Source organism: Pezoporus flaviventris, unplaced genomic scaffold (genome assembly GCF_033815535.1).
Source record: "Pezoporus flaviventris isolate CSIRO_AGI_PZ_B2104156 unplaced genomic scaffold, CSIRO_AGI_Pfla_v1 ptg000007l, whole genome shotgun sequence".
NCBI classification, from domain to species: Eukaryota; Metazoa; Chordata; class Aves; order Psittaciformes; family Psittacidae; genus Pezoporus; species Pezoporus flaviventris.
The window spans coordinates 10,578,184-10,603,546 of NW_026892555.1; the positions used below are offsets into that span (position 1 = coordinate 10,578,184).

Below are 25,363 nucleotides of genomic sequence, written 5' to 3' on the forward strand. Positions count from 1 at the left end.
AGCGTAAAGGGGTAAAAAGAAGCAATGAAAGGGGATCTCATTGAAATACCAGTATTGAAACTACTTGCTACCAATAGTGTAAAACTAGCTCATAAAGACAGCAACAAATGTGAGCATTAGAGGTGAGGTTTTCCCAAGGTACCAAAGGGAAGAAAGTTAATGGATATTTAACACCTTAATCCCTTCAGCACTTCTGAAAGCCCAACTGCCTGCGGTTTGCCATGAGGGTTGGACTGAATTTTCTTAATGATTTTAACCAAACAGAACTCTGCATCTTGTTCCTTTGTAGTTTTTCAATATATGAAAACAACAAAGCAAAAAACTCCACAGTATTTTGGAGACATTTATTAAAACACCTAAAAAATATGGTTCAAGACACAGCAGAGAAGCAAGTACGTAAATTCATTAATCCCTTCTCCTTGTATATTAAAGTTCTGCCACAAACATAGTTTTGCAAGGTAATTTTGGTGCACTAGAGATACACTACGTCTTGATCTAAGCAATTTTGCCTGAGCACAGATTAAGGCCTGTAACAGCAAAAATCAGCTATTCTTGTAAAATGTTGCTTTATTTTAACAGCATGTTAGAAACTGCAAGGCAGATGGTGCATCTGTTTTAGCAAGGTTGATTCAGCAAATGCATCAGGCTGTTGAACCAGTTTACCAAGCTGCTGATTAATTCACATATTTAGAAAATACATTAACATGGATATTAGAGCTTTTTTATTATTATTTTAATATCCCACTCAAACTGAGGGGAATTTAGACATTGATTTCAATGGGAGCAGAAGAAGGCCCTAAGGTGATTTCAGATTACAACCTGTTTACTCTTGTATGGCTCTGCTTGGTTGACTGAGATCTCTAAACCCCATGTTTTCCATAGTGTGGAAATAGAGGGCTAAATCCTAAAACAAGTACAATTCAGTGTTACCTTCACCAGCTCCTACAAAACACCGTTGATTTATGCCAGCTGTTTAAATACAAAGTATGACTTACCCTTTGGAGACCTGCATACAGCATGTACTGTTAAAATCAGCTGATTTTCCAGAGGGAGGTTTTCCATCTTCCTTGGATAGACCTCCCTTGAAAAAGTCAAGCAGGCTTTTTCAGTTTTTACTCCTCTCAGGTTTTTCTCATTCATCTGATGAAATTCTTGTCCCCAAAAAAGTTCTTCAGCACTGACAGCCTTTCTGCTTCATACTCTCCAAAACAGCAATGTGAGTCACTTTGTCACTTTTCATTAAGACTAAATGTAACCTTTACACTTTTGGGAAACAGCAGTAAGAATTCGTAAGTACAGACTCATGCTTTATTTGAATTGACTGTAGTTGAAAAACATATATCCTGGCTGATGCTTAGAGCCTCCACTCACCAAACTCATGTACCTATTTTAATGTATGGATCAGGATGGCAATACTTCCTTCAGGATTAGCTCCACCTTTAATACAGAACAGTGAATACACTGATGGTGCAGAGGTGCACTAAGCAGGAAAAAACGAGTGCAATGCGGCCCTCCAATTTCCTTATAAACTGAGAGTACCTACCTCGCACTGCAGTGGGTACTGGGCACATCACTTGCATGACAGTCCCAGTATGTGCTCTATGGCAAAATTGCCTTTTATTTTGCACATTACTGAGCATGTCTTACAGACAAGTCTCTACCTTGAGCCTTTCCACATATCACATTCTTCAGTCATTATTAGCGATAAATTCTTTTCCAGCTTCCTATTAGGAAAGCCCTCAATAGAGTTAACAGCCACTAAATCCCAGGCCTTGATTCCATTGTTATCCTTCTTGACTTAACAGTTCTAGCTGACAGCTTACACCTCTTTCCTTGTCTTGGCAAACACTGTGCTTTCCTGGTACATGCACAAGTGTCTCTTTTCTGTTGTACAGGACACTCTGGAATGCTAACATACCCTTTTTGCTAGATAGGAGTCAGAGGATACCTCAGTTCCCTAGTTTTTGCAGGCTCCCTGCAGGCATAAGAGTATCTGACAGAAGGATATTTTCCACTGTAATCCTTTTCCTCCTCTTTGCCTATAGGTCCCAGCTTTGTTATTAATGCAGCTTGAGCAAAGCCTCAGAAACAGAACTGTAGCAGAAAATTAGCATTCAAAGGGCCTTTGCTCCTAGTGTGCTAGATTAAGTTGCTTCTATGTTCCTCTGCACTCACGAGGTTTTTTGCAAAGACAACATGTGCTGTGTAACAGCCCAGACTAATCTTGTCTATGTTACCACCCTACACATCCTTCCCATCAACTTCCCAAAATCCCTGCAGCCTATACACACCCTTCCTGTTACCTATCAGAGCAGCAAGAGGCTTGTTCTTGTAACCGGGTAACAGGTGATGTCAGTGTCTGTCATTCTACCTGCTTGATTCTCAAAACAAATGTATTCAATACTTTCCCTCTCCTGGTCCTCCTGCTGTGGGAAAGCTCCTCATAAACCTTTAGGAATATCTCTTTAAATCCTTTTTCAAAATCCTTGTTTAAAAACATCTTCCTTTATTATGATGCCCACAAACCCCTTCACAACTGTCTGCTTCTGTGCTATGACAGCTGTGCCCCCTGCACAACTGAGCCCATCATCCTGATTCCAGAGCATCTTTTTCCATACAGAACCTCACAAAACTGGGTGCTGAGATGAAACCTGAACAGCTTTTTCATTACAGTTATTATACTAAATTCCCCATTTTAGCTCAAAACCAGCTTGCTTCATACTCTCCACATTAAAGGAAACCCAAAAAACTGTGAGCAACATAATAAACTGTAATTAAACACAATACTAGCAACAGTAATACCTAGCTGTAAGGTGGATACCGGATGCAATCTGATAGCTGACTGCAGAATACAAAGCACACAAGAAGAGGTTTTTAAAAATCAGAAACATTTGGTTTGCAACTCTCTTGCAATTTATATGCAATGCCTTTCTTTAAGTCTAAATGTAAAGTGTCAATCCAGGCTTAAAACTGTGACTAAAAATGAAATCGTACTCCAACTCTCCAGCCTGTATAGACTCCCCTATTACACATAAGCCCTTGATCGTTACATGTTGTTGGAAGCCATTAAAATCCAACTTTAATTTAAAACAGCTTAGAACAACTATTTCTGTAAACGAGACTGGTGTGTGACAGCTGCATTAGTTTACTCACGTCTGCAAAATGTGACAGCAGGGTGAGAAAAACAGGGAAAAAAGGAGAGTCCTCAACTGCAGTTACAAGGCTGAAGAATACAGTTCTGTGTGAGTCCCATCTTGGCTAACAAAACAAGGTTACGGAGTAGAAATTTTGTCTGTCTCCATAAGGACTTATACAGTAAGTCAAACCAGCATCAATTCGGCTGTAATACTCAAAAAACTCAGTATTTTTTTACTATTAAACCCATTCCTATTGTGCTGGCTGACAACCCCTAGAATTTGATGTTGTCTATGACTAGAAATTGTCACTTATGGTGAGATGTAAAAACATTAAAACAAAATAATTTTCTTCTAAACTTATCACTCTGTGCATAGAAGCATTTCCTTTCTGCTATTTGCAAACTCAATAAATACATTTGTTCCTTGTCCCTCAGTTTCTACAGTGCTATCAAATTTGTCTCCTCCAGTTCTTTCAGCCTATGCCAGCTCTGATCACACCTCCCCTGCCATTTGAACTTCTCCCTACATCCTCCTGAATTTATAGCCCTAGCTCTTATACGTAGTACCGGTTTTAAACTCACCCTTCCTCTTTCTCATATTACTTTGCTTTCTCTTTTTTAGCTTCTTTTGAAGCTCATCTCATCACAACTTTTCAGTAACGCACTTTCCTTCTTGTATCTCCATCAAGCACGCTTTTCCTTCTTTTCTCTGACTCACTCACTGTATATCACATGCTAAACTGATTTCTCTCTTATTACTTAGCCCTAATTATGGGATGCCTCCATTCTTCCTTTTATATATTACATTCTCACCGAACACCAGCTCCTGAGTCACTGGCAAAGGATTTCGGAAGCAGAAGGAGCGAGTGCTTGCCTCACTGCCTCCCCTCCACACATGGCTCAGAAGTCTCACAGGAAGGGCAGGCTGTGCCGACCTCTTCACAGAGTATTGTAGTACATGTTCTTCCATGTGCACCCACTGGTACCTAGGAATATTTTGTCCTGAGAGTGCTACCACTGTGCACCTTCCTTAACTGTCAGTGACGCTTTCTAAGTCACCTGATTATGAAGTGAAAATGCGCCATCCCAGTGGAACAGTGTAGCTCACCCTGAGTAACCATACCTTGTAATTGCATCTCACCCTTCAACAGGGATCTTCTCTACATGTTGCAGCAAAATATTTAAATTTGACTTGACACTACTCTGTAGTTACTCACAATCAGATGAAATTTCAGCTGTTCCTCAGCCGATCACTTGCTATTTTGGCCAGTTCCTGTAAATGAACCATTATCAATCCCCATCATGATTGTTTCCCTTCGGTTTTGCCTCCTGCCATGCAATATACAGACACGATAATATTTCTTGCTTTGTGACTTTCGGTTCTCCACCAGCCTCACAGGCACATTCTCTTTGCCCAAAGGATTTAGGTTTTGACAGCAGACACAGCTCATCTCTACAAAATACAGGGCACTTGATATCTGCCTCATTTCTCAAGTTCATGACAGACTCCTGTGACGAGCAATGAGGAATCTCACCTTGTCATATAAAATACTACATGCAAACGAACCCAAGAACAGGACCAGCAACTCCCTGAGGAAGTTATGGATTACTATCAGTAAACAGATGGATCATTAACTGGTCAACTGTTTCATTGTTTGCATGACAGAATGAGACATGCCTCCTGCAAAGTTGGGTAACAAAACTGAACAAAAAAGAACACCCAATTCACTGGCAGAAGAAAAAAAACAACCTCTTTTGCAGAGTCACTAACTCAAAATGGAATAATTAAACCTCCCACTTCAGAAGCTCCCGCTTTGAAGTGGAACTGCAGATCTCTATTTGCATATTAGGAACGCTAGTGTCGATTTCCATGCTCCATCTGGGCAAGAGATTGCAGATGAGGATGACTCTGAATTAGGACAAATCAAATGGATGCGGATCCTGCAGAGATAATTATGAGTCTCTCAAGATGATTTAATTAGTGTATTAGCATGGTTTCCTCCTTCAGCAGTAAATACATTTTAACAATGTCTTTATGTCTGCTATTTAACAGAAGTCCTTTGCACCCTTCTGTTTAGTGTGTCGGCACCATTCTAAGTCCCTACTTTGTGACAGACGACTAGATGAACCCAAAGATTCAAATTGTAGCAAAGATGCAAATTGTACCATGTAAACTTTAGAAATCCTGCTACCTAACACAACTCCCTCCCTACATCAGTCAGACTTTTCATAAAATGCATGAAAAAAAACAAAAGTAAAGAAAAATAGACTCACCCAAGCCAGCTGTCTAAGCAAAGATTGTCTAACAGACAGGGAGTCCTATTTCTCTAATGGCAACGGGTACCTCCACCACAAACCCTTTCCTTGAGTCAGTTGTTTAAGCCAGGCAAATCCTTCCTCATAAACAATGACGAGAGAAATCCACATACTATCAGATTTAATACCTTAGTGGTTAAAAGAGTCATCGGTAAGATGAGTGACCCGTTTTCAAATCTCTGCTCATCCCATATTAGCTGGCCTAGCCCATAGGCTATTGGGTACTCAGGGGTAAGACATCTCCATCTCTCCTGTTTGAAGTTATTCCACTTTGTATAACTAATTAAAAGATAATTGAGGCAAGTACTTGAACCTGGCTCTCCCACATCCCAAGTTATTGCCCAACCATTCAGCTGTGGCTTCAGCCTCTCATTTTCTTTCTGCAGGGTTCTTACATCATGTAGGTACTTCTGAAAATCCCAGTCTCTGTATTTTACATATAAATATTCACAGAGCAGAAAGGCTCAACCATTTCAGAATTACCACCACAAATATGCACCATTCTTCTCATATATACTACCAGCTCTCTTGCACAATGGTGAGAGCTAGGTGTTTTATTTGTTTGCTTGTTGGGGTGGAGTTTCTTTTTCAAACCCTTTGTCACAATGCAACCCATCTGTGCAAGTACAAACCCAACTTTTTTCTGTGGTAGTTCTGATTCCTCACTTAGAGAAGGCAAGAAGAAGCCTCAAACAGTATTTATAGCTAGAAGAATAATGGGATATTGGTCTTTCGAAATGATTGATGATCATTCTTTGGAGTCTAAAAATATGGTATGGGCTTCAAAAAGCACATGATGTGATGAACAGCTCTCTGCCCTAAAGAGCTCGCAGAATAAATGATGGACCTGGCACAGAAGCAAAGACACAATATAAACCACACATCAGGAGAAACAGAGATTACAAATGCAGGATAATGAAGCACAAGTGAAAGCTTGTAAGGTATTTCAAAATAAGGACAGCCTGGTATAACAGGCATTTGCTCAAGGACTCTAAGGGCATTGTGAGCTGATAAAAGAAAGATAGCAGTCTAGGAAAGAAGTAGCTCAAGAAGTAGTACACATGACAAAGTAATTCAAGGAAGGTTGTTCAACTGGTCTACCCAAGCAATAAATGTTTATCTTTATTTTACAGTTATCCTGGTATAAAACTTGCAGATCCTTTTATGTCATTTCAGCTTCCATGTCCTACATGAGAGTTCAACAAAATAAAACAATACAAAAGAAAACCCTACCAAAAGAAAAGACATGAAAAGCAAGAATGCAGGGAATAGGGACTACTGATACCGCTACTTTAGTTTTGTCACTGGCAGAACCTTCCCCATAAACAGCCTTCATTTCCAAAGGTGAAGTGACTACAGTCTGTGAAGAGAGGAGGGAAAATCTTAGCAATGTTGGGGAAACGGTGCTTGGGAAAAATGAAGAGTCCAACAACTGTATTGTGAAATGTTAAATTCAACAACATTACACAGCAAGCAGGGAAAGATCTGATTCAAAAAACCCAAAAATTCTGTCTCTGCAAAAACATGCTGGCTCATTTATGGTTTCCAGAAATGCTTTTCTGGTACAGCATGCTGTTAGTCTTGAGCTTACAGGAGTAAGCAGAAGGCTCATTGCATAGCAGAGCCTTGTGGTGATATAATACAGGCACAAACCAAGCCCCAGGACAAAAGGTTAAAGTCTTTTACAATATTTAATTTCTGTAGAGATTTAAACATTTAAATATGTCATTACAAAACAAAATGACTCACTATAGATCTAATTCAGATGTACCAAGATGCATTAGTCATTCAATAAAACAGGCACTGAGGATTTACTAAAAATACCTCACATGAAAAAATAACAACATATATTTACTTTACTGAATGGTCGTTGTGGAAGCACACAGAACCAATCCCTATATAAATCATGCTAAATTGCCTATCCTGAAACTAGGATTGCTACTCCTAGTCCTAAAGCACATGGCTAACTCATGTCTACCTTCCAACCCTTGTTTTGAACATCAGTGCAAGAGGAAGTCATGTGTGATGTGATCACAAGGCAAGCAAACAGGACAGGGGGCTTACTAACTAACCAGCAGCATGAGGAGCTCACAGTCAGGTGGGATTCTCACTAGTGGCAGTTAACCTACAGCACCTTCCTACTCATCTAGAGATGAGATGGTGCACCCTAGGGCACACCAGCAACAATGAGCCCTACCATCAGGACACAAAAGCAGTTAATATGGCAGTTGGATTGCAGGGAGTGTAAAGAAATCCCAGAGATGTCACCAACTGAAGCTGCTCACAAATGGTGATAAGGAAGCACAGGTCACCAGCGCAGCTTTGCTGGTACTCTTGGCAACCTCAGCCTCTGTGGATGTGCTGAGGGTACATTCTGGACTGCTCAGACATACAGTGCTCCTCCCTGGAGCAGAGAGTCAGGGAGGTGTGTTCTCATTACATCAGTGCTATGTTCAGTGAGGAGCTGCCAAGAGAGGTCAGGGGCCTTCCCTGCATCAGGGCTGCCACACAAGACACTGGCAGGACCTCTGAAGAAATTTCTCCAAGATATAACCCCCTTAGGAAAGGCATGAAATGAAGAAAGGAATGACTGAAGGACCAGAGGATACAAACTTGCAGAGGGTGGAAGCTGGAAGCCTGTGACTTCAGGTAACAAGCTTTGATTCCTCCTCCAGATGCCCATTTTCAGTAACAGCGGAGGATGCTTGAAGAGAAAATTCTGAATGGGTATCTCAAGTCTTTGGATACAATACTAGTACTACAGAAAGCACTGGTGGTAGTGGCTAATGATACTCCCCTGTATGAAACAGAAGAATCCATCCCTGTTTTCCAGGTGAGTCTGTTGCTTGCCCAGAACCTAGATCACTCATATTGCACAGGAATTGCCAACACTCACCCAGCCTTCCAAATTCTGCCTCTTGCTGCTCACCGCTGCGGAACAGAAGCAACATAGCCAAGGAAAACTTTGAGCAGCTCAAATGGAACAGAGAGCTCAGAGCAATACGAGAAGGCAGAAATCCCAGTAGTGCTCTCTTCAACCCTTCTAGTCAATGGAGAGGTCTTGCTAGCAGATGTAACCAGTCTACTGATGCCTGGTTTACAGTTGCTGTCACCAGCAATACTTCAGTTTCTTTGATTACAATGCCTCATCCAGTGAAGATGCACTGCTACAAGGATCTGGAAGCCACCTGACAAAGCGAAAACATCTCTGTGAAGAGATCTCCTATTCTAGTGAGGATGGCTTTAAAATAAAATTCACTGAGGAATGGGTGCTTGGCCCAGACAGAAAGGAAGGGAGGGGAAAGTGTGAGAAAAGGCCACAAGGAAAGTTACACATTTCCACTTGGAGGGAGGGTGTGCAGAGGCTTACCTCAGGTGTCTGGGAACTAACATAGAGCTTGGCCAACAAACAAGAAGAACTGGAAGTCTGGCACAGTCAAAGAGTCCTGATGTGATCAGGATCACAAAGATGAAATGGAACAGCATCCATGACTGGAAGAGTGCCACAGGGGGGTCTTCAAGGAGAACAGACAGTGAAGAAGGGCAGTTGCACTTACTTACAAGGAATCTCTCTGCCTGTGAAGAGGTCCAGTGTGAAACCAGAGACGTATCTGACAAAAACCTTCCAGTCAAAAGCAAAGACAAAAGCAACCTTGGCCACAGAGCATAGGGGCCTGGTACACACTACCTGCTCAGGAGGCCAGTGGATAAGGCTGTCTACAAACTACTACCAAAAGCAACTCAGTTACCAGCCCTGGTCTTCACTGGGGATTTTAACCACACGGGTACCATGGCATTGTGCAAACAATCCAGGGTACATCTAGACTGCATTATTGATACCTTTTTAATGTAAACGCTAGAGAGACCAAACAAAGGTAATACTTTACATGATCTCTGTGTACAAACAAGGAAGAACAAGTGACAAATGTGGTCACAGAGAGTAGCTTGGGAGCAGTGATCAGATGACTGCATTCAGGATCCAGAAGACTGGGAAGGTAAGTAGAAGATTTCATGCAAGTGGACTTTGGATTATTCAGGAGATGGCTCTGCAGAAATCTCCTGGGAATTTGATGCAAAAGGTGCCTAGGATAGCTGGTAAGTGTTTTTAGAAAACTTACTGAGAGTTCAGGAACAGATAATCCTGCTGTACAAGATGACTGGAAATTTCAGTACAAGAGCCACTTGACTAAGCAAGGAGCTTCTTAATGAACTGTAATGCAAATAGCATACAGCAAACAAGAACAGGCAATAAAAAAGGATTAGAAAAGCACTACTTTGGTACTTAGGAACAAAATGGGAAAAACCAAAGCACATTTAGAATTAAAATAAGTGAGGGATATAAACAGCAGCAAGAGGGAATTGTGTAAGTTCAGAGGAAACATGGGAATTTTACTGAATAGGAGAAACAACCTAGTGGTTGTGCAGATAGCAAAGGCTGAAGTACTGAATGCCTTTTTGCCTCAGTCTTCACAAAGATTACTCCTAGATTTCCAGGTGTAGTAGGCTGGTTTGGGAAGGAACAGGTTAGGAACAACAAGTTAGGAATGAGTTAGAGCAGCTGGCCATATTGAAAGCTATGAAGACAGACAAGATTCATCTCAAAGAGTTGGCTGATGTGACTCCAAGAATCCTGCCTGTCACTTCCAAAAGAAGAACAATCATTGGGGCAGACCCCTGCAAACTGGAAAAAGCACTCTGCCCGTCTTAGAAAGGCATGGGAAAAAGAACTTGGGAAACTCCAAGTCAGTCTCACCTCATCCCCTGGGAAGATTATATACCACATCCTTTTGGAATCCACCTCTAAACACGCAAAGAACAAAAAAGCAATCAGTAACAATCAACACAGACTTACAAAGGGCAGTTCATGCTTGATCAAACTGATTGCCTTATGTGATGAACTGACCTGAAAGGCAGATGTGGGGAGAGCGGTGGATGTAATCAAATGGTCTGGTAGGCAGACTGAAAATTACTGGGACAGCTGGGCTCAGAGGGTAACATTCACAGTAAACATTAGTTTGATATCCAGTTGGTAGCCACTACCAAGCAGAGTATTATAGTGGTGAACAGCAGGGCTAAAAATGTTTCATATCTTCACCAGTGATGTGGGTGATGAAATACAATGCACTCCCAGCAACCTTCTAGCCAATACTTGAGGACCTTGAGGAAATACAGGATTGGAAATGTTGCGTTGAAGAAGAAAAGTTCTGCAGCTTTAATAGAGGCAGGTAACCCCATGCATCAGTGCAGGCTAGGAAAAGGCTGGCTTTGCACCAGCTCTGCTGAAAAGGACAGGGAGGTTATGGAAGATGCCGAGGGAAATGTGAGGAAACATTCTCACTGCTAATAAGGCAAATTGGCTACTGGCTACATTATCTGCAGTGGGGCCAGCACAACAAAGGACGTTACTTTATAGGAAGCGCTGACTTGGTGATAGCTGGAATACAGCATACAATATCAGACTCCCCAGTTCAAGAGGCATGTGGAGAAACTGGAGTCTGGGAAGGGGCCATGGGCTCATGGCTATAGAAGCTGAAGCAGCTGGGTTTTTTAGTCTGAGAAACAGGAGGCTGAGAGAGGCAAATCATGCTTAGAGCATAGTTGCCAAATGGTGGAGCCACAATGTCCTCAAGTGGGGAAAATGCATGTAAAACAATGATCTTCTTTTTATTGACAGTGCTATTAACTTCAGCTTAATTGACCATACATTTAAGCCCAGCTGGACCACGTTTCTAGTTTATAACACTATTGCTGGCGATATAAAAGGTATTTTTATGTTCACTTCTCCAGGTCTTAAAACTTTAAGATTCTGATCTATTAAAATGAGTAAAAAACCTACCTAAACATCTAGGGAAACATTCCATCATAGAATCATAGAATGGTTTGGGTTGGAAGTGACCTTAAGCTCATCCAGTTCTAGTCCCCTGCCATGGGCAGAGATACCTTCCACTAGACTGGGCTTTTCAAAGCCCTGTCGAACCCGGCCTTGAACACTGCCAGGTACTTAAGTTGGAATTTCATCAAACTTATAAGGAGTTCCAGCAGCTACTAACCCAGATCTGTAGGTCATCTCCTCTTACAGGTGAGATTTGGTATTCAGAACAAGTTAAGTTTTTCTTGGGCATTAAGGGAGAAAACTAGCTGCTAGACAAGGATCTAGCTGAAGATTCAACCCTTCCGTAGTCCAAGTGGGTGTAGCTCTGCTAACTTCAAGCTGGAATTTATCTGCTAGTACCTAATTATTAAACGGTTTGTGTGGTTTTATATAATAGAGATTTGAAGTGAGCTTTGAGATTAAGAATTTTTCAATTATGTAACAATGCCCAGAGCAGGAGCTGTTCATTTACTCGGTTTTTAAATCATCCACTATATGAGTAAGAACAGAGAGATAAATTATTAGATACCCTGAAGATGTTCCAAATATTAAAATGATGGAGGCAAAAGATAGTTTTAAGATAGAATTACATTCCAAAATAAGTTTGAAACAAAGTATAAAAGTTACTCATCTAAAGATATGCAGCCAGTCAACATAAATTACAGGATGCAGTACCGCTTGTAGACTCTCTGTTTTCTGCTGTATAAAGATGTGAGTACTGCATCAGGCCAAAGATCCACACAGCGTATGCTCTTGTCTTTCACAGCAACAGAAGCAAAAAGCTGGAATAGGAGTATAACAAGAGCACCAAACAGAAAGATCTTCCCTTGTTTCCCACCACATACTTTCCCTACTTCTAGCAACTTGCAGTTTAGGGATTTCCCAAGACAGTGACTGTATGTGAATCTTTACATCTCATAGCTCTCAATGAGTTTTTCTTCCATTAATTTGTCTAGTAGCTTTTTGAACCCATTAATGCTTCTGGTCTCCGTAACATCCTGTGTCAATTAATTCCACAATGTAATTATTCACCTTGTAAAAAGTTACTTCTTTTTGTTGGTTTAAAACCTGCTGCTGGATAATTTCATTAAATGGCTCTTTGTTTTTATGTGACACAAGCACTTCTGTTCCATCCATGACTGTACACCCTACTATTAAAGTCACCTCTTATATGAATTAACTGGCAGTTTTGCCTTGAAGAGAAGTAAAGCCACACTTGTGATCCTTTATCCTTTTTGCTTCAACCATATTTACTCCTCAACATAAAACACTGTCCTTCTATTAAAAATTTAACAGACAAATAACCATTGAAAAGAACTATTACAAGGAGGGACTAATAAAAGGAGTTTGGTTTTGAGTTTTGTGGGGTTTTGAAATGGCTGAGTATAAACTCACTTTGAGCTGTAATACACGTTACAACTCCAGTTATCTATGCTGTGCATATAAACCTGGTTGATGGGATTTGTCTGATAGATGTCTATAAGCCTGACTTATGAAGGAGGGCAGTCATACACAAACCTGTGATAGATTAAGGAAGAGGGCTAGCTACAGCCAGGTCTAATTAGCTCATAGAGGGTTAGCAGAGACACACATCATTGTAACTGATGGGGCAGCTCTATGCAAATTGGTCTCATGGACATATCTTCTCAAGACACTGTTCACAGATCTCCACTGCTCTGTCAGATTCTGTCTGCCAAGAGATACTATGCACTGTGTGGATGGGAGAAAAAGCAATGCTTCTGTAAATCTTCTCCAAGTGCCAGCACCTAACAATAGCCAACTCTAGCTTTGGTCTAAACAAGGTGAGAAAGGGATTCTAAAGCCTTAGCAGGCTGTAAGAGGTGAAGGAAGCAAGAGGAGAGGAAGAGGAGCTGCCCACCAAACTGAACATAATCAACATGACTGTGGAAAAGAGGTGGTGATGACGGCTGTGGCTCCAGCAGTCAGTGGAACTGAACAGACAGCAGTGGGAAGGTGGGATTGTCCTGCAGGGAGTAAGAGCATACAGTGGTAGTGTTCACAGCTAAGTCCAGGAACGCCCAGTTTCAACAGACAGTTTTACTAAACTGACTCTTGTGCAGCCCAGCCTTTACCTGTATCCCTTGATCACCTCCAACTAAGCATAAAAATATCCATAGAGAAACATTTCATCTTCAGCCCACACTTCATCATTAAAACAATTAGCACAGACCACAAAACCACACCCTGTAAGGTTTCCCTACTTACCATCTCCCAACATCCCTTGTAAACTCAATATTGCATCCAAGCCTTTACTGTCCTCTCCTCTCCCCAGATAATAAACTGCTGAGGAAAAAACAGCATCACAACAGCTTTGACCAGAGGATGAGCATCTAGTTGAATAAACACTGTGAATTGTTCACAATGCAGCAAGGCATAAACATTTGAAAAGAGACAGAAGAGTTAAGAGTAGCAACAATACCGAGCTTTTCCTTTCTCTGGTTTTGTGGAATTTATCAGGTGTAGTATGTGTGAGTGCGTGATAACATGGGAACTTTACACTTTAAAAGGAAGTGTGGAGTGTATCTGATGTACACACTTACTTTCTTCCTTCATTTTAAATATTTTCCATTCACTGTTAGTGTTAACATGCAAGTCTAAGAATAAGAGAAATACTTCAGCTGGTTAAATCAGCTTACACAGGCAATGCACTTAGTTAAGTAAGATGAGAGCCCAACTTGCCAACCCTTATTATCAAGCAGTGTTTATAACTCACAGTAGGTTATCACCAATGGGGCCACATTTGGGAGATACCGTGACATCTGGTATTGATTTCTGGCAGGATTTTGATCCTTTTTGAAACCTCTACTCAAGTTGGAAAGATAATAAAATGCATACATGCTATTAAGCAGACTTTTTAATTATTATTTTAGTGAGCACTAAAATAGGCAGTTATATACTGCAGCAAATCACAGACACAAAGAAGTCATGCTGCTCCCTTGAAATCAAAGCACTACCTCCCATCAACAGGAGCAATACGAAAGGTGAGAAAGACAATTCAACATTTGCAGAGCAGGTGGAGCACATGTGTTAAAAATCATGAGAAGTCCATTATATATTTTAATGAAATAAACATCAAAAAGCTGCTCTTAACTCCCAACATTAAAAACTACAACAAAGAAATGCTCCACAAACCTTCAGTTCTTCCCATTTTAACAATAGCCCTAAATATGCAGGTCTGTGAAAGTATAACATTCAGAACAGCCCCTATTACGAAGACTCAAGAATCTGGTACATTCTAAACTAATGTCACTTGTTGCATGCACACTCCTGCTTACGCCCAGTATTGGACAGCTCAGCAAAGTCCCAAATAATCCATGAGGAAGTTAGGAATGAGAGTAGCAACTTCTACTAACTCCTTCTCAGCTGAAATTGTTTAACATAAACAAATTCAGAGTAGTAGCAGCCACAAAAAAGTGTGATCTAGTTAATGCTGTAAGCAACATTTTATCTGTGATTCATTATGATGCTGCCAAGAATTTTGCAGAGGGAAAATCTGTGTAACTGAGTATTTTTATTGATAAGGTCAGTTAAAAAAACATACTAAAAGAAAGTGTAAATGGCTTTAAACAAATGACCAAACATTTAAACTTCCGGGGGAGGAATATTAAGATACCCAACATATAATTTCTGGAAGCAATTACACTAATTAAAACAACACTGAACATTTGGAGAGAGACATTTTAGGGAAGGCATCCCAGGACTGCCTCCCCAAAGACACTGATCAACTTGGGTGGGTTCAATTAACAGGAGAAATTAATTCCAAGCCTAAACCCCTGCTGCTGAGAATCATCCCATCTTCAGTGCCTACCCCCCGCCCCTTGGCCCAGCATTTAAATCCCTGGACTGTCAGCAGGAGCTTTCTAGATGAGACGGTTTATTTGACAGACTGTTTTCACTACTGATGGACTGAAACTACAACTCCAGCGTTGCCAGTTATGAGCTTCATCAACAAAACAAATAATACTCCATGGTCTGAGATGCAGATGGCTTTTTAATTTACACTTTCATTCCATTTCATAATTTTATCTTCTTCCTCTTGGCTAAACTAAGCCAGACAGTGTTAACTCCTGATGACTCTGACATGCAGACATTGCCTAGAAAAGCAGGGATCCAAACCACAAAGACTTTCGGTTGCTCTCTGTTGTGACCTTCTGGAATTCCAGAAACAGTACAGACTGCCAAGTACAATCCCTAGTATTAAAATAAAATCATTAAAAAACCTGATTTCAAATTGCTTCAGACAGGAAAAAACAATCTCTTCCCAGACAGAGATAGGGGATGCTGTCCACGTGACTGAGCTGGTGGTTGAACTAGTCAGTAAATTCAGTTTCAGTATGTCTAGTGCAAGATCAAAACCACCACAGCTGCATGACGCACTGATTAAGTGCAACCCACCCTGCCAGGTCTAATTTTACACTGAGTTCTGCTCCATCAGGTAGCGTCTGTCCTTCTGCAACCAGCACGCAGCCAGCACAAACGTGGTATCCTGTGATCGGGGTTATGTGATGAGAGTGTGCTACCAGGTGATTTGGTACCGCACAAAAGTGGTATTAATGAACATGGGACCATAGCCCAGGGCACAGAGTAAAACAATTTGTCAAGGTCAACCACATAGGGTGCTATTAGAGCTGAATACAGTATCCAGTCCTCCTTAAGGCCAAGCTAGTTTTGTTACCTTCTGGGCAGCACTGCTGCCCAGCACAACAAACACAGCTTTCCAATTACTCCAGGGTTCTAAGGATTTCTTTGGCATTGTGGTTCTAAATACTGCCCCTGCTGCCAGTCTGTCTATGCAGCTCTCAGTTCCATGTAATGGCCCTAGGTCCAGAACATTTCTTCTCCCCCAAATCCTTACTCTACTAACCACCAGGGTGCTGCCCCTGCTGCCCCACTCCTCCCCACACAGGCCACGGGCCATTTCAGCAACTGCAGTGTTGACACTGCAAATATTTAGGAGAATGTTTAGCTTGACAAATGTAAGCACCCACAGTGAAGACAAACAAACCTATGTTCTTGTGCAAGGGTTGCCAGGGTTTAGTCTCCAAAAGCAGGACGTGTTTTCATGCGTGCTATGAGACACTCAGACACACTACTGAGGATGTGCTATATAACCCACATGAAACAAAACACTACTCCTACTTCTTTATATACTGCTCGCTAAAACAATATTTTTATTGCAGCTCATCAATTGTGGACTCTGACATATTATTGCAATGAACTATACACACAGCTTACTAATTCTGGGAAAATAAAGAAGCGGCTTCCATCAAATGCTGAGCCCAACACATACAGAGACAGACACAAAAAAGCAAAGTAAATATTATAAAGTAAATATTAGAAATGTGTTGAAATGCATCCTTGTCCCAGTTTCTGCAGGAAATGGAGAACATGCCTACAACAGGGCAATATTGTTTGAATTACTGTTTGGAGATGGCAGTAGGACACAGCATTCTGAACTACATCAAAGAACTTGCACTGAAGAAACTTTAAAATGTTAAAGAACTTCACAGCTGGTAAACTGCCTATAAAAGTTTTAGTCAGCCCTATGGCATTACATACATGCAGATGCATAACTATAGAGGGACAGACTATTTTCCCCTATTATCCTGCCTGAGCCCTGACACAGATTTGACACAATGCTTATACTTTGCTTAGAAGTGGTAAATGCCCCATCCCTGGCAGTGCTCAAGGCCAGGTTGGACACTCTTGGGTGACATCGTCTAGAGTGAGGCGCCCCTGCCCATGGCAGGGAGTTGGAACTGGAAGATCTTAAAGTCCTTTCCAGCCCAAACCATTCTATGATTCTACAGTCCTGTAAGATGAATTATCAGTCTGCAGTGGCTTCATTAGTAGCTAGCAAGTAAAAAAGCAGTAGAGAGCAATTCTGGTTATTCAAGGTACCAAAATAATGGCCAAGGAAACATGCATTATTAACAAAACTTTAAAGATTAAGCAATTTCTCCAGAAATCTATATACTGTTCCATGGGAGAGAAGACATTGCACAGGTATAATGCCTTTCACCAGGGGATTGACTTGCTGCCGTTGATGGTGCACTTCAGTATGTTGTAAGTGAACTTTAAGATAGATTCATTTGCTTCTACAATTTTAGAGTCAGGATAAATGCAGTGAAAGCCTAAAACAGCTCTTTCATCTTTCCTACCAGTCGAAGAAAAGATACATCCATTTCACTGAACTGTTTTTCATGGCAGCAGACTCCACAAACATCTTCCTGAGCTATTTCTGTGCAACAGAGGACTTTTTTGATGAAAAGAGGGTCTCAAAATATTCATGGCTAGCACACAAGATTTCAGAGTCAAGCAGCACTGATGCCCTGCACGTATGAGAGCAAACGCTCTGAACTCAGCTGGAACAGTAAAGGTCATAGTTGCAGATATAGGTATTGTCAGCAGATTTTGTCCTAAAACATGTTGTCATGACAGTGCTGCAAGAAGAAAAAGAAGAGCAAAGTGCTCATTAGGAAAGCATCAGCACCAAACAAGGCTGTTTGTGCTATGAAAGTCACAAGTTCCATGTCAAAAATTGTTTCACTGACAGTGCTGTAATGGGTATCACAGTGCCAGTCACTTGCAGAGTCCTGAACCAGCTAAAGTACATGAATCCCATGGGACTCATAGTTTGCCTGTTACTTAGCCCTACAGAAAACTAAGTGTCATACTGATTTTGAAGCACAGTCCTGTCTCTACAGGCAGCAGAGGTCACTGATGACATTGTCAGTACCTGCCACACAGACTGGACTGGGTCACCACATTAGCTCTACCGCCACCAAGGAGAATGGGAGCTGGGTGGAATTACATCTCCCGGTTGACCTCGCTATTCTTTCAAAACCCGCACTGCAGGTGGAGCTACCACTATGTAAAGTGTTTTGTTGCTTTAGTTTGCTTTGTTGAAAGAGATGACCTGGCTACATTGGCAGAACCCTCTCCACTATGACCTGCGGCCAACACAGTTATGCTGGCAGAGGCCAGGTAATCAAGATACTATCTTTAAGTCCTTCATTTTTCTGAGACGAAGGAAGACTGTCCAAGCTACTACAGTGTTACATAAGTTATGTAATGAGTTTTAAGTGACGAAACTGGAATTCTTCTAAATTGCCTGCAAGTCAAACATAGCCCATGGACTGTACAGCAGTTTTAAATAGGATTCTTTCCTTTTCTGCAGATGCTACTTAGATCACACACAAGCTGCATGCTTGGAATGAATATGACCTACATCACTGAAGGGAACTGTTCCTCCGCAGGATTAGATCCTACACACTTGGCCATGAAGATAATAAGTAATCTGCTCTAAATTACTGACAAAGTGAACAAGCGTCCCCTCCTATCCCCTGCCCAGTGAACTCGTCTAAAGGGAACTATTATCAAAAACAAAACAAATGTAAAAGTAGTTCCTGTATATTCTGTAGAGACAAAACTTCTCCCATACAAGGAACATGGTGCAAGGAACTCCTCCTCTTTGCCAAAGGAAGACTGATCACTTGACAAGGTGTGAAGTCACGCAGGCATGAATGACTAACACATCTATATATCAAACTCTATCAAGACATACACCTACATCAGTTGTATGTAGTTTTACAGATAAAACCTAACAAAGAACATATTTAATCTCACTTCCTGTGTTCAAACTATAATTACCTTTCATCTAATTTACAGTTATAATTGTCTAAATCAGTTTCCATGCAGGACAATCAGAAAACAAAGATGTCAGCAGCCACTGACATGTTGATAGAAATGACTCACCTAGAACAACATGGAAATGCTGTTCTGAGCAGAACAGGGATCAAACATAGCACCAATACGGCTTTTAATTTTTCCATCTTTTTGTTCCAGCAAAACATCACCTCTTTCCCAGCACACTTTCAACCAGCCTCTTCCTCATCTCTCTATATGACCTCATGACTTCCTAAAACTATGTCCTTTACCTTTCCCCCTGCCTTTTGCCACTCTGTGCATCCTTAAACTGGCTCTTCAAATTCTTCTTAGACACATCTATGTTTTAATTCTACCTTACTCAGCTTCAGATTTTACCCTCCCTCACAGCGCCCAGGCTTAGCAAAAGGCAGACACAATTCAAGCAAGATAAACTGATGTTTGGCAAAGCAGAAACTTGCAAGAGGAAATACAAAGCAATCTCTGCCAGAGATGCCACTGCCACACTGAGCACTTTGCTGTCACCTCCAAAAGGAACAAAATAGCCCAGGTTCTCTTCCCTTGCAGAAGAGGAGAGGTAGGAATAACACAACATTGCAAAGTTTGCTATGCCTTCCTTGTTCTCCAGACCAGTCTGCAATAAATACATTGTAATTCCTTTCATTCAGACAAGTCCATGACTTCAGAAAATTTACGCCAGGTTTTACAGTCCCCAACAAGCCAAATGCTTGAAGAGCTGATACAGCGATCAGAGTTCACCACCAACACTCCTGCTAATCCAGAGAGCACAGTGGGAGTGAGAAAGCAGGCATAATATGCTGGCACACTGGCCACTTGAGAGCTCTCCCAGAGCTGGGGACACTTGAACTGGCTAAAGTCAGCCTGGGTCCCGATCACTTGGGTCCTCTGCAAGAGTACAAAGAAGCCTCCAAGAGATAGCTCCAGCTCCATCAATCTTTTGTTGTTACACTAAACATAAAAGTGCTGTCCAGACTGCATGGAAAGGACCCAAATATTCGGTAATTTATTTTAATATAACTGTTAAAAGTGAAAAAAAGAAGCAGCAGTAGGAGTCCAGTCATTACACAGGTACAAGAAAATCCAGTGGCACCGGGAGTTTCCACAAACAAAGGATTTCCCACAGTCTATTGTTGGAAACAGGGTGATTCAACTGTTCATTTCTTGCTCAACAGGCTGCTGATTCTACCAGAAGAGGATGCTGGTGTGTTCCACCTTCTGCTTTCCACCTACTGAGCCTCAAACAGTAAAAACCCTGCCTTTTAAAAACATATGACTACTTCATGCTAGTTAATAGTTGTACTTTTGTTGGACAGTATCACCTTTTTGTCAATGGCATTTAAAGGTACACATAATAAAATAATAAACTAGGAATTTTAACTGCCTCTGTAACCTTATCTTACTAACATCCAGTTGGACATTTCACTACAGGCTAGCGATCAGAAGGCGAAACACAGAATACAACACCCTTTCAGACCCACTGTTGCACGAGGCAACTAAAGACCAGAAAAAATGACAACATACAAACTCACAAAATAATCATATAAAATAGGTTTTGCAGCTTCAGATAAATACTGTTAACACTGCATATGAAAAACACTGCTTGTGACAATGGATGACCTGCTGCAGCTCCCCAGAGAAAGCCCTCAGGTAAGGAATTCACATGGAAGCAGGGAGCAAGCCAGTGGAGGCTATTTTAAACCAGAGCCTTTAAACAGCTACCTCCAGGTGCAGCCCTAAATTCAGCAACGGTTTCTGTTTCCCAGAAGTGGACTTTAAGCTGTCTCTGACAAGTAGCTGGAGATGCCCTGCGCAGTTCCGAGGCATGGCACATACCTATCCTCCCAAAACAAAGCACTAGCTGTTATTTTTTGGAGAACAGAATGTATCTGTTCTACTGCAGAAGTTTATTTCTCTACTCTTACTAATAAAGGCTTGCTCAGGATCCTGGCAGTGGAAAGTACAGAGAATTCCCTAAAGCAAGGTATGAAGCAGAGATAGGAGAAGTGTGGCTAGAGGCTAATAGATTAGCCATTATTGACTTTATAATCCACATAGACTCTTAAATGTGTTAAATGTCTTGGAGCTGCACTTTTAAAATGTTAGAAATGAAAGAACTGGGAAGAAGCTTGTTTTAGCAAAGCAAGGAGGAGTGTCTGACACTTAAATGTCACACATAAATGAGCTACATTAGGGAAAAGGGAGGAAAAATAAAAACCAGCCCTTCCAGGACTTCATATTTTTTGCACACAGGCATAGATATGCACACAGCAGATACTGTTGAATCCAGTCTTAAAAGTCATGAATGTATCATTGCCCTACTTACACCCACAAAAATACCTCAAGTTAAACCTGTGCTTAACTTAAAAGATCCTTTCTGAACGCGTCTGAAGTAAACAGGATTTGTGCTTTGATGGTGAAAGCATGGGCTTAATCTTTATATTCCTGAGGATGAAGAAAGTGTCTTGCTTATACACAGGAACAATAAAAGAAGTCACACTGTTGAAAATCACTTGAAACAATAACACATCACTTAGTTAATAGCTTGCAATCAAAATATAAACCTACTGCATTTCACTCAAGTCTGGATACACATCATTAATCTCTAATGGTGTGAGGACTATGTTATGTTTTACTAGGAATGCTTTAAAAACCATGGATAGTCCAAGTAAAAGGAAAAAGTTCTGATCCATCCAGTTGCTGACAAGTATAAACGTGGCGGTCTGCAATTATGGTCACATCTGAGTTGAAATGTGCATTTAAAGACTGCATGGGGAATACTGTACTTAATGCTGTCCTACATCTGCTGATGTAGACACAGGTTTTGACTCCTTTTAAACATGTAATATTTAATTATTTGAATGAAGATTTCTCAGTTAAGTGTCTGACTCAGGGTGATTTAAAAGATTTATTGAAGGAAAACCTTTCCATGAAATAAATCCCACGTAGGTATTACTCAGAGTAGAATTAGTGGAAAACAAATTGCTTTGCTCTCCTGATTTTGTTTTAAAAATAGCAAAAAAGCAATAGCAAGACAGATTTCATTGAAAAGCTCAACATATTTCAGAACACTGATTTCACATCTTCAAGGGAAATCAGGGGTTTGCCTTTTTGATGTAAATCCATACAAAACTGACACCTGAAAGTCTATTTGCAGCCACTAAAAATCAGTCACTTTGAAAGCTGCATTCTCCAAGCATGATGTGGCCCAAAAAAAGCGAAGTGATCAAGTGCAGAGTGCACTGAAACCGCCCGTTTCAACACCTGGATCTGCCGGGGAGCCTACACTTCCAATACCTGCCTGCCAATGGCCAGGCTGCGAGCGTCAGCAAGGAGCAAACTCAGGAGCCGTTTCCAGGGCGGTCAGGGAAGGACAGAAGCAGCGGCCGCGCACTGGAACCGCGGTAAGGGGGTTACAGAGCCGAGTCCGACAGCCCGGGACCGACAACGAGGGGTTGACAGGAGAGCCGTGAGGCACCATGAGGGGACGGCGGCGCGGGAACGGTGCTGATGGGAGGATGCGTGCGAGCACCACAGAGTCGAGCACGCGGCCGCGCATCGGGCAGCCCCGCGCCTCACACCGCGGCCCGCGGGGAGCGCAACCGCGGCGCCCCCTAGTGGCCAGTGCTGCGGCCGTCCCGCCGCGCCCCGGCCCTCGGGGTTTTGCTCGCCGTAGCGTTCTGTCCGCGAACGGCAGAACGGGAGGAACGCTCCGAACGCTGGGCTCTGCTGCCTGACCCACGGCGTCCTCCCTCAGCCCGGTCTGCTGACGGCAAGGGGATTCCCAACGCGTGCTCCCCACGCTCCATGCACGTTGCCCCGGCACCTGCCGTGCAACTGTCATCACGCTCAACGAGCCAGCAACCCCCAAACGTGCGGGAATGAGACAGCTCTTGCACACACGGGCAGTCAGGGAGCAAATGAGACCCTTGATGACTGAGCAAACGATTAAGAAGCTCACCCTTTATTAAGCATCAGGACATTCATACAGCAGGTAGGCTTTGGAAACCAGGTTCCGGAAACCAGGCTCCCACTGCCACAACCACTTTATTCCTGAAATCAGCTGCCTCATTCATTATGCAGCTTCCATCCTCCGCAGTACACGAAGCAGGTACCAGCTGAGACTATGGTGTCTTAACTACAGATCCCCAGTCATCCCCAAAGCACTGCTCATCCCATATCCCAACAGGTACAGGAGTTTTGTGGGGAGCAATTAGAAACTGCATCACACAGCATGCGAGCTGGTTAGAAAAATTAACAGTTGTACTGGCAACTTCAGTACTTTATGACTGTCAAAGATGCCTCTTCCTATGTATTATTTTAATGTAACATTTGTATCTATTGAAAGATAATGTTTAAATAAGGACATGCTTTCGTAACTTTGGCATAAGTGGCAGTTTACCTGATTCACCGTTTCTTCAATTGCCCTCATATAATGATTAAGTTCTCTGTCCATTGCAGCATATTCTATCATGACTTTCTCCATGCTGTTAACATCCTCTACATCATCTGCAAAACAAAAAATATTGTACATGGATGATCAGTTACATTGTTTTTAGGCAGCATTTTTTCTTTGCAGATATAGAGACAAGTATTAATGCCGCAAATATCTAAAGCATCTGTAAGGCACGGCAGGTGCTTTCAAACTCTTCGGCATTACTTTTTGCCTATTTTGCAGCTGTGGACCTTGCCATTTCTTGGGTAACTTGAACAAACAGCTTACTCAGAAAGACACTTCCCTGGTTTCATGCGAACAAGAGAGAGTGTGTGTGATTTCATCTACCAACACCTAGTCATTAGGCAATCGGGATATTTTCTGCAAAAGTTATATTTCATGACTCATCACACTGCCTCAGAAATAGTCAGAAGAGACTTAAATGCCCTCTCAGTACCGTATAGTTCAGAGCTATAATTAGACCCCTTATCCCCAATAAACATAGTTACTGAAAAATCAAAACAGAGCCAGCATTTTATAACACAGGAAATAATGGGATACTGAATAGCATTGGTGAATCAAGCAGTAAAATTTTAATTGCCAGTGAAAATCAATGAACACCGGACATGTGCTTAGTAATTCACATCCACTTTTATTCTCTTCTGCATTTCTCCTAATCTCACTCCTTTCCTCTCTAACTACACCTCTGCTTTCCCATTCTAATGTTGCTGTGCATCTACTTAGCTGGATAAGGACCCTTCACAGATGCTACAGGGCTGAACAGCCACAGCTGTATCTCCTGACACATGCATGTACCACACTGAACACTGCCAGCTGTGGGAGGACTGCCAGCCATGAGCCCCTCACCCTTAGAAATTAGAAACACAAGTTTCTGCTCCTCCTGCTCCCATTATTCCTACCCTGCAGTTCCAGGTAAAGAGAAAACAGCAGAAAGCAGCTGGAAGCTGTGAAAGAGCCCCAAAATCTGCCATGCAGCATTAGGAGTTGCAATTTCATGGAGTATTCTTCTTTAAAACGAGTTTAAGTAGCCAATCTGTGCTGTTAATTTGAGGCAGAAAATCATGGTAGAGCTTTTTAAATTAGTTTTGTTTGTGAAGAAAATGTCTTCTGATCTGGCAAGCTAGTGCGCTTCCTAAGCTGCTAACTATATTAATATGCTAGAGCACAGAAATCTCTCTCTGCAGAAAGCTGACATAAAGCATTGTATACGGCCGTCTCAGCTTGAGGGCAAAATCTGATGTGTTGCTGAAACACATCACCGAGGGAAAGGAGCTTCTCACCATATGAAAAAAAAGATGCATCCAGGAGACAGAAGGAAAAGCGCTAAGATGTATTTACACCAAAAAGTTACATAATAAGCCATACTATTTTGTGAACGTGGCAATTAGAGTCATGATGTTTCCCTTAATTAGATACAGGCTTGGTATGTATCCATTTTTCATTAAGCAGATGAATGGATGTTGCAGACACAATCTTGGCATTCCTGCAGTTTTCTTCTGAATAATCAGCATTTCCCTCTCCCTTTTCCCTTCCCTCCCACCCAATTTCCATATCCTATCGGGTAACTATGATCATGCTCTTTTTCCTTCCTGCTAGGAAGCATATGAAGTGCCTCCTTCAAGGCTGACACAAATGGCACTCCATGAATCACAGGAAAGGTTTGTGTAGCAAGGAACTGTCATTCTCCTCCCATGGTCAAAATGAATCATATCCACGACATAAGGAAAGTACTGTGGCGTAAATCTTTTATTTTTCAGGGGAAGAGAAGTGCATTGTTAAACACCAAGAGAGCTGTATCAACGCCCTCTTTCCTAAAAGTTACAAAAAGCTTTAGGTAAAGAATAATAATGTTACAACTTGAGAGATGCATTAAAAT

At 41.7% G+C, this 25,363-nt stretch overlaps 1 protein-coding gene across 5 annotated transcripts in view; it reads right to left on the bottom strand.

The window, feature by feature from the left end:
* The window catches only part of NSMCE2 (NSE2 (MMS21) homolog, SMC5-SMC6 complex SUMO ligase), a 131,787-nt gene that overhangs the window by 79,680 nt on the left and 26,744 nt on the right, over window positions 1–25,363 (bottom strand). For all 5 annotated transcript variants that reach the window (XM_061447732.1, XM_061447731.1, XM_061447728.1 and 2 more), the window contains one exon: window positions 23,434–23,540. In XM_061447732.1, coding sequence (XP_061303716.1) covers window positions 23,434–23,540 — 107 coding nt within the window. The remainder of the gene's footprint in view (window positions 1–23,433; window positions 23,541–25,363) is intronic.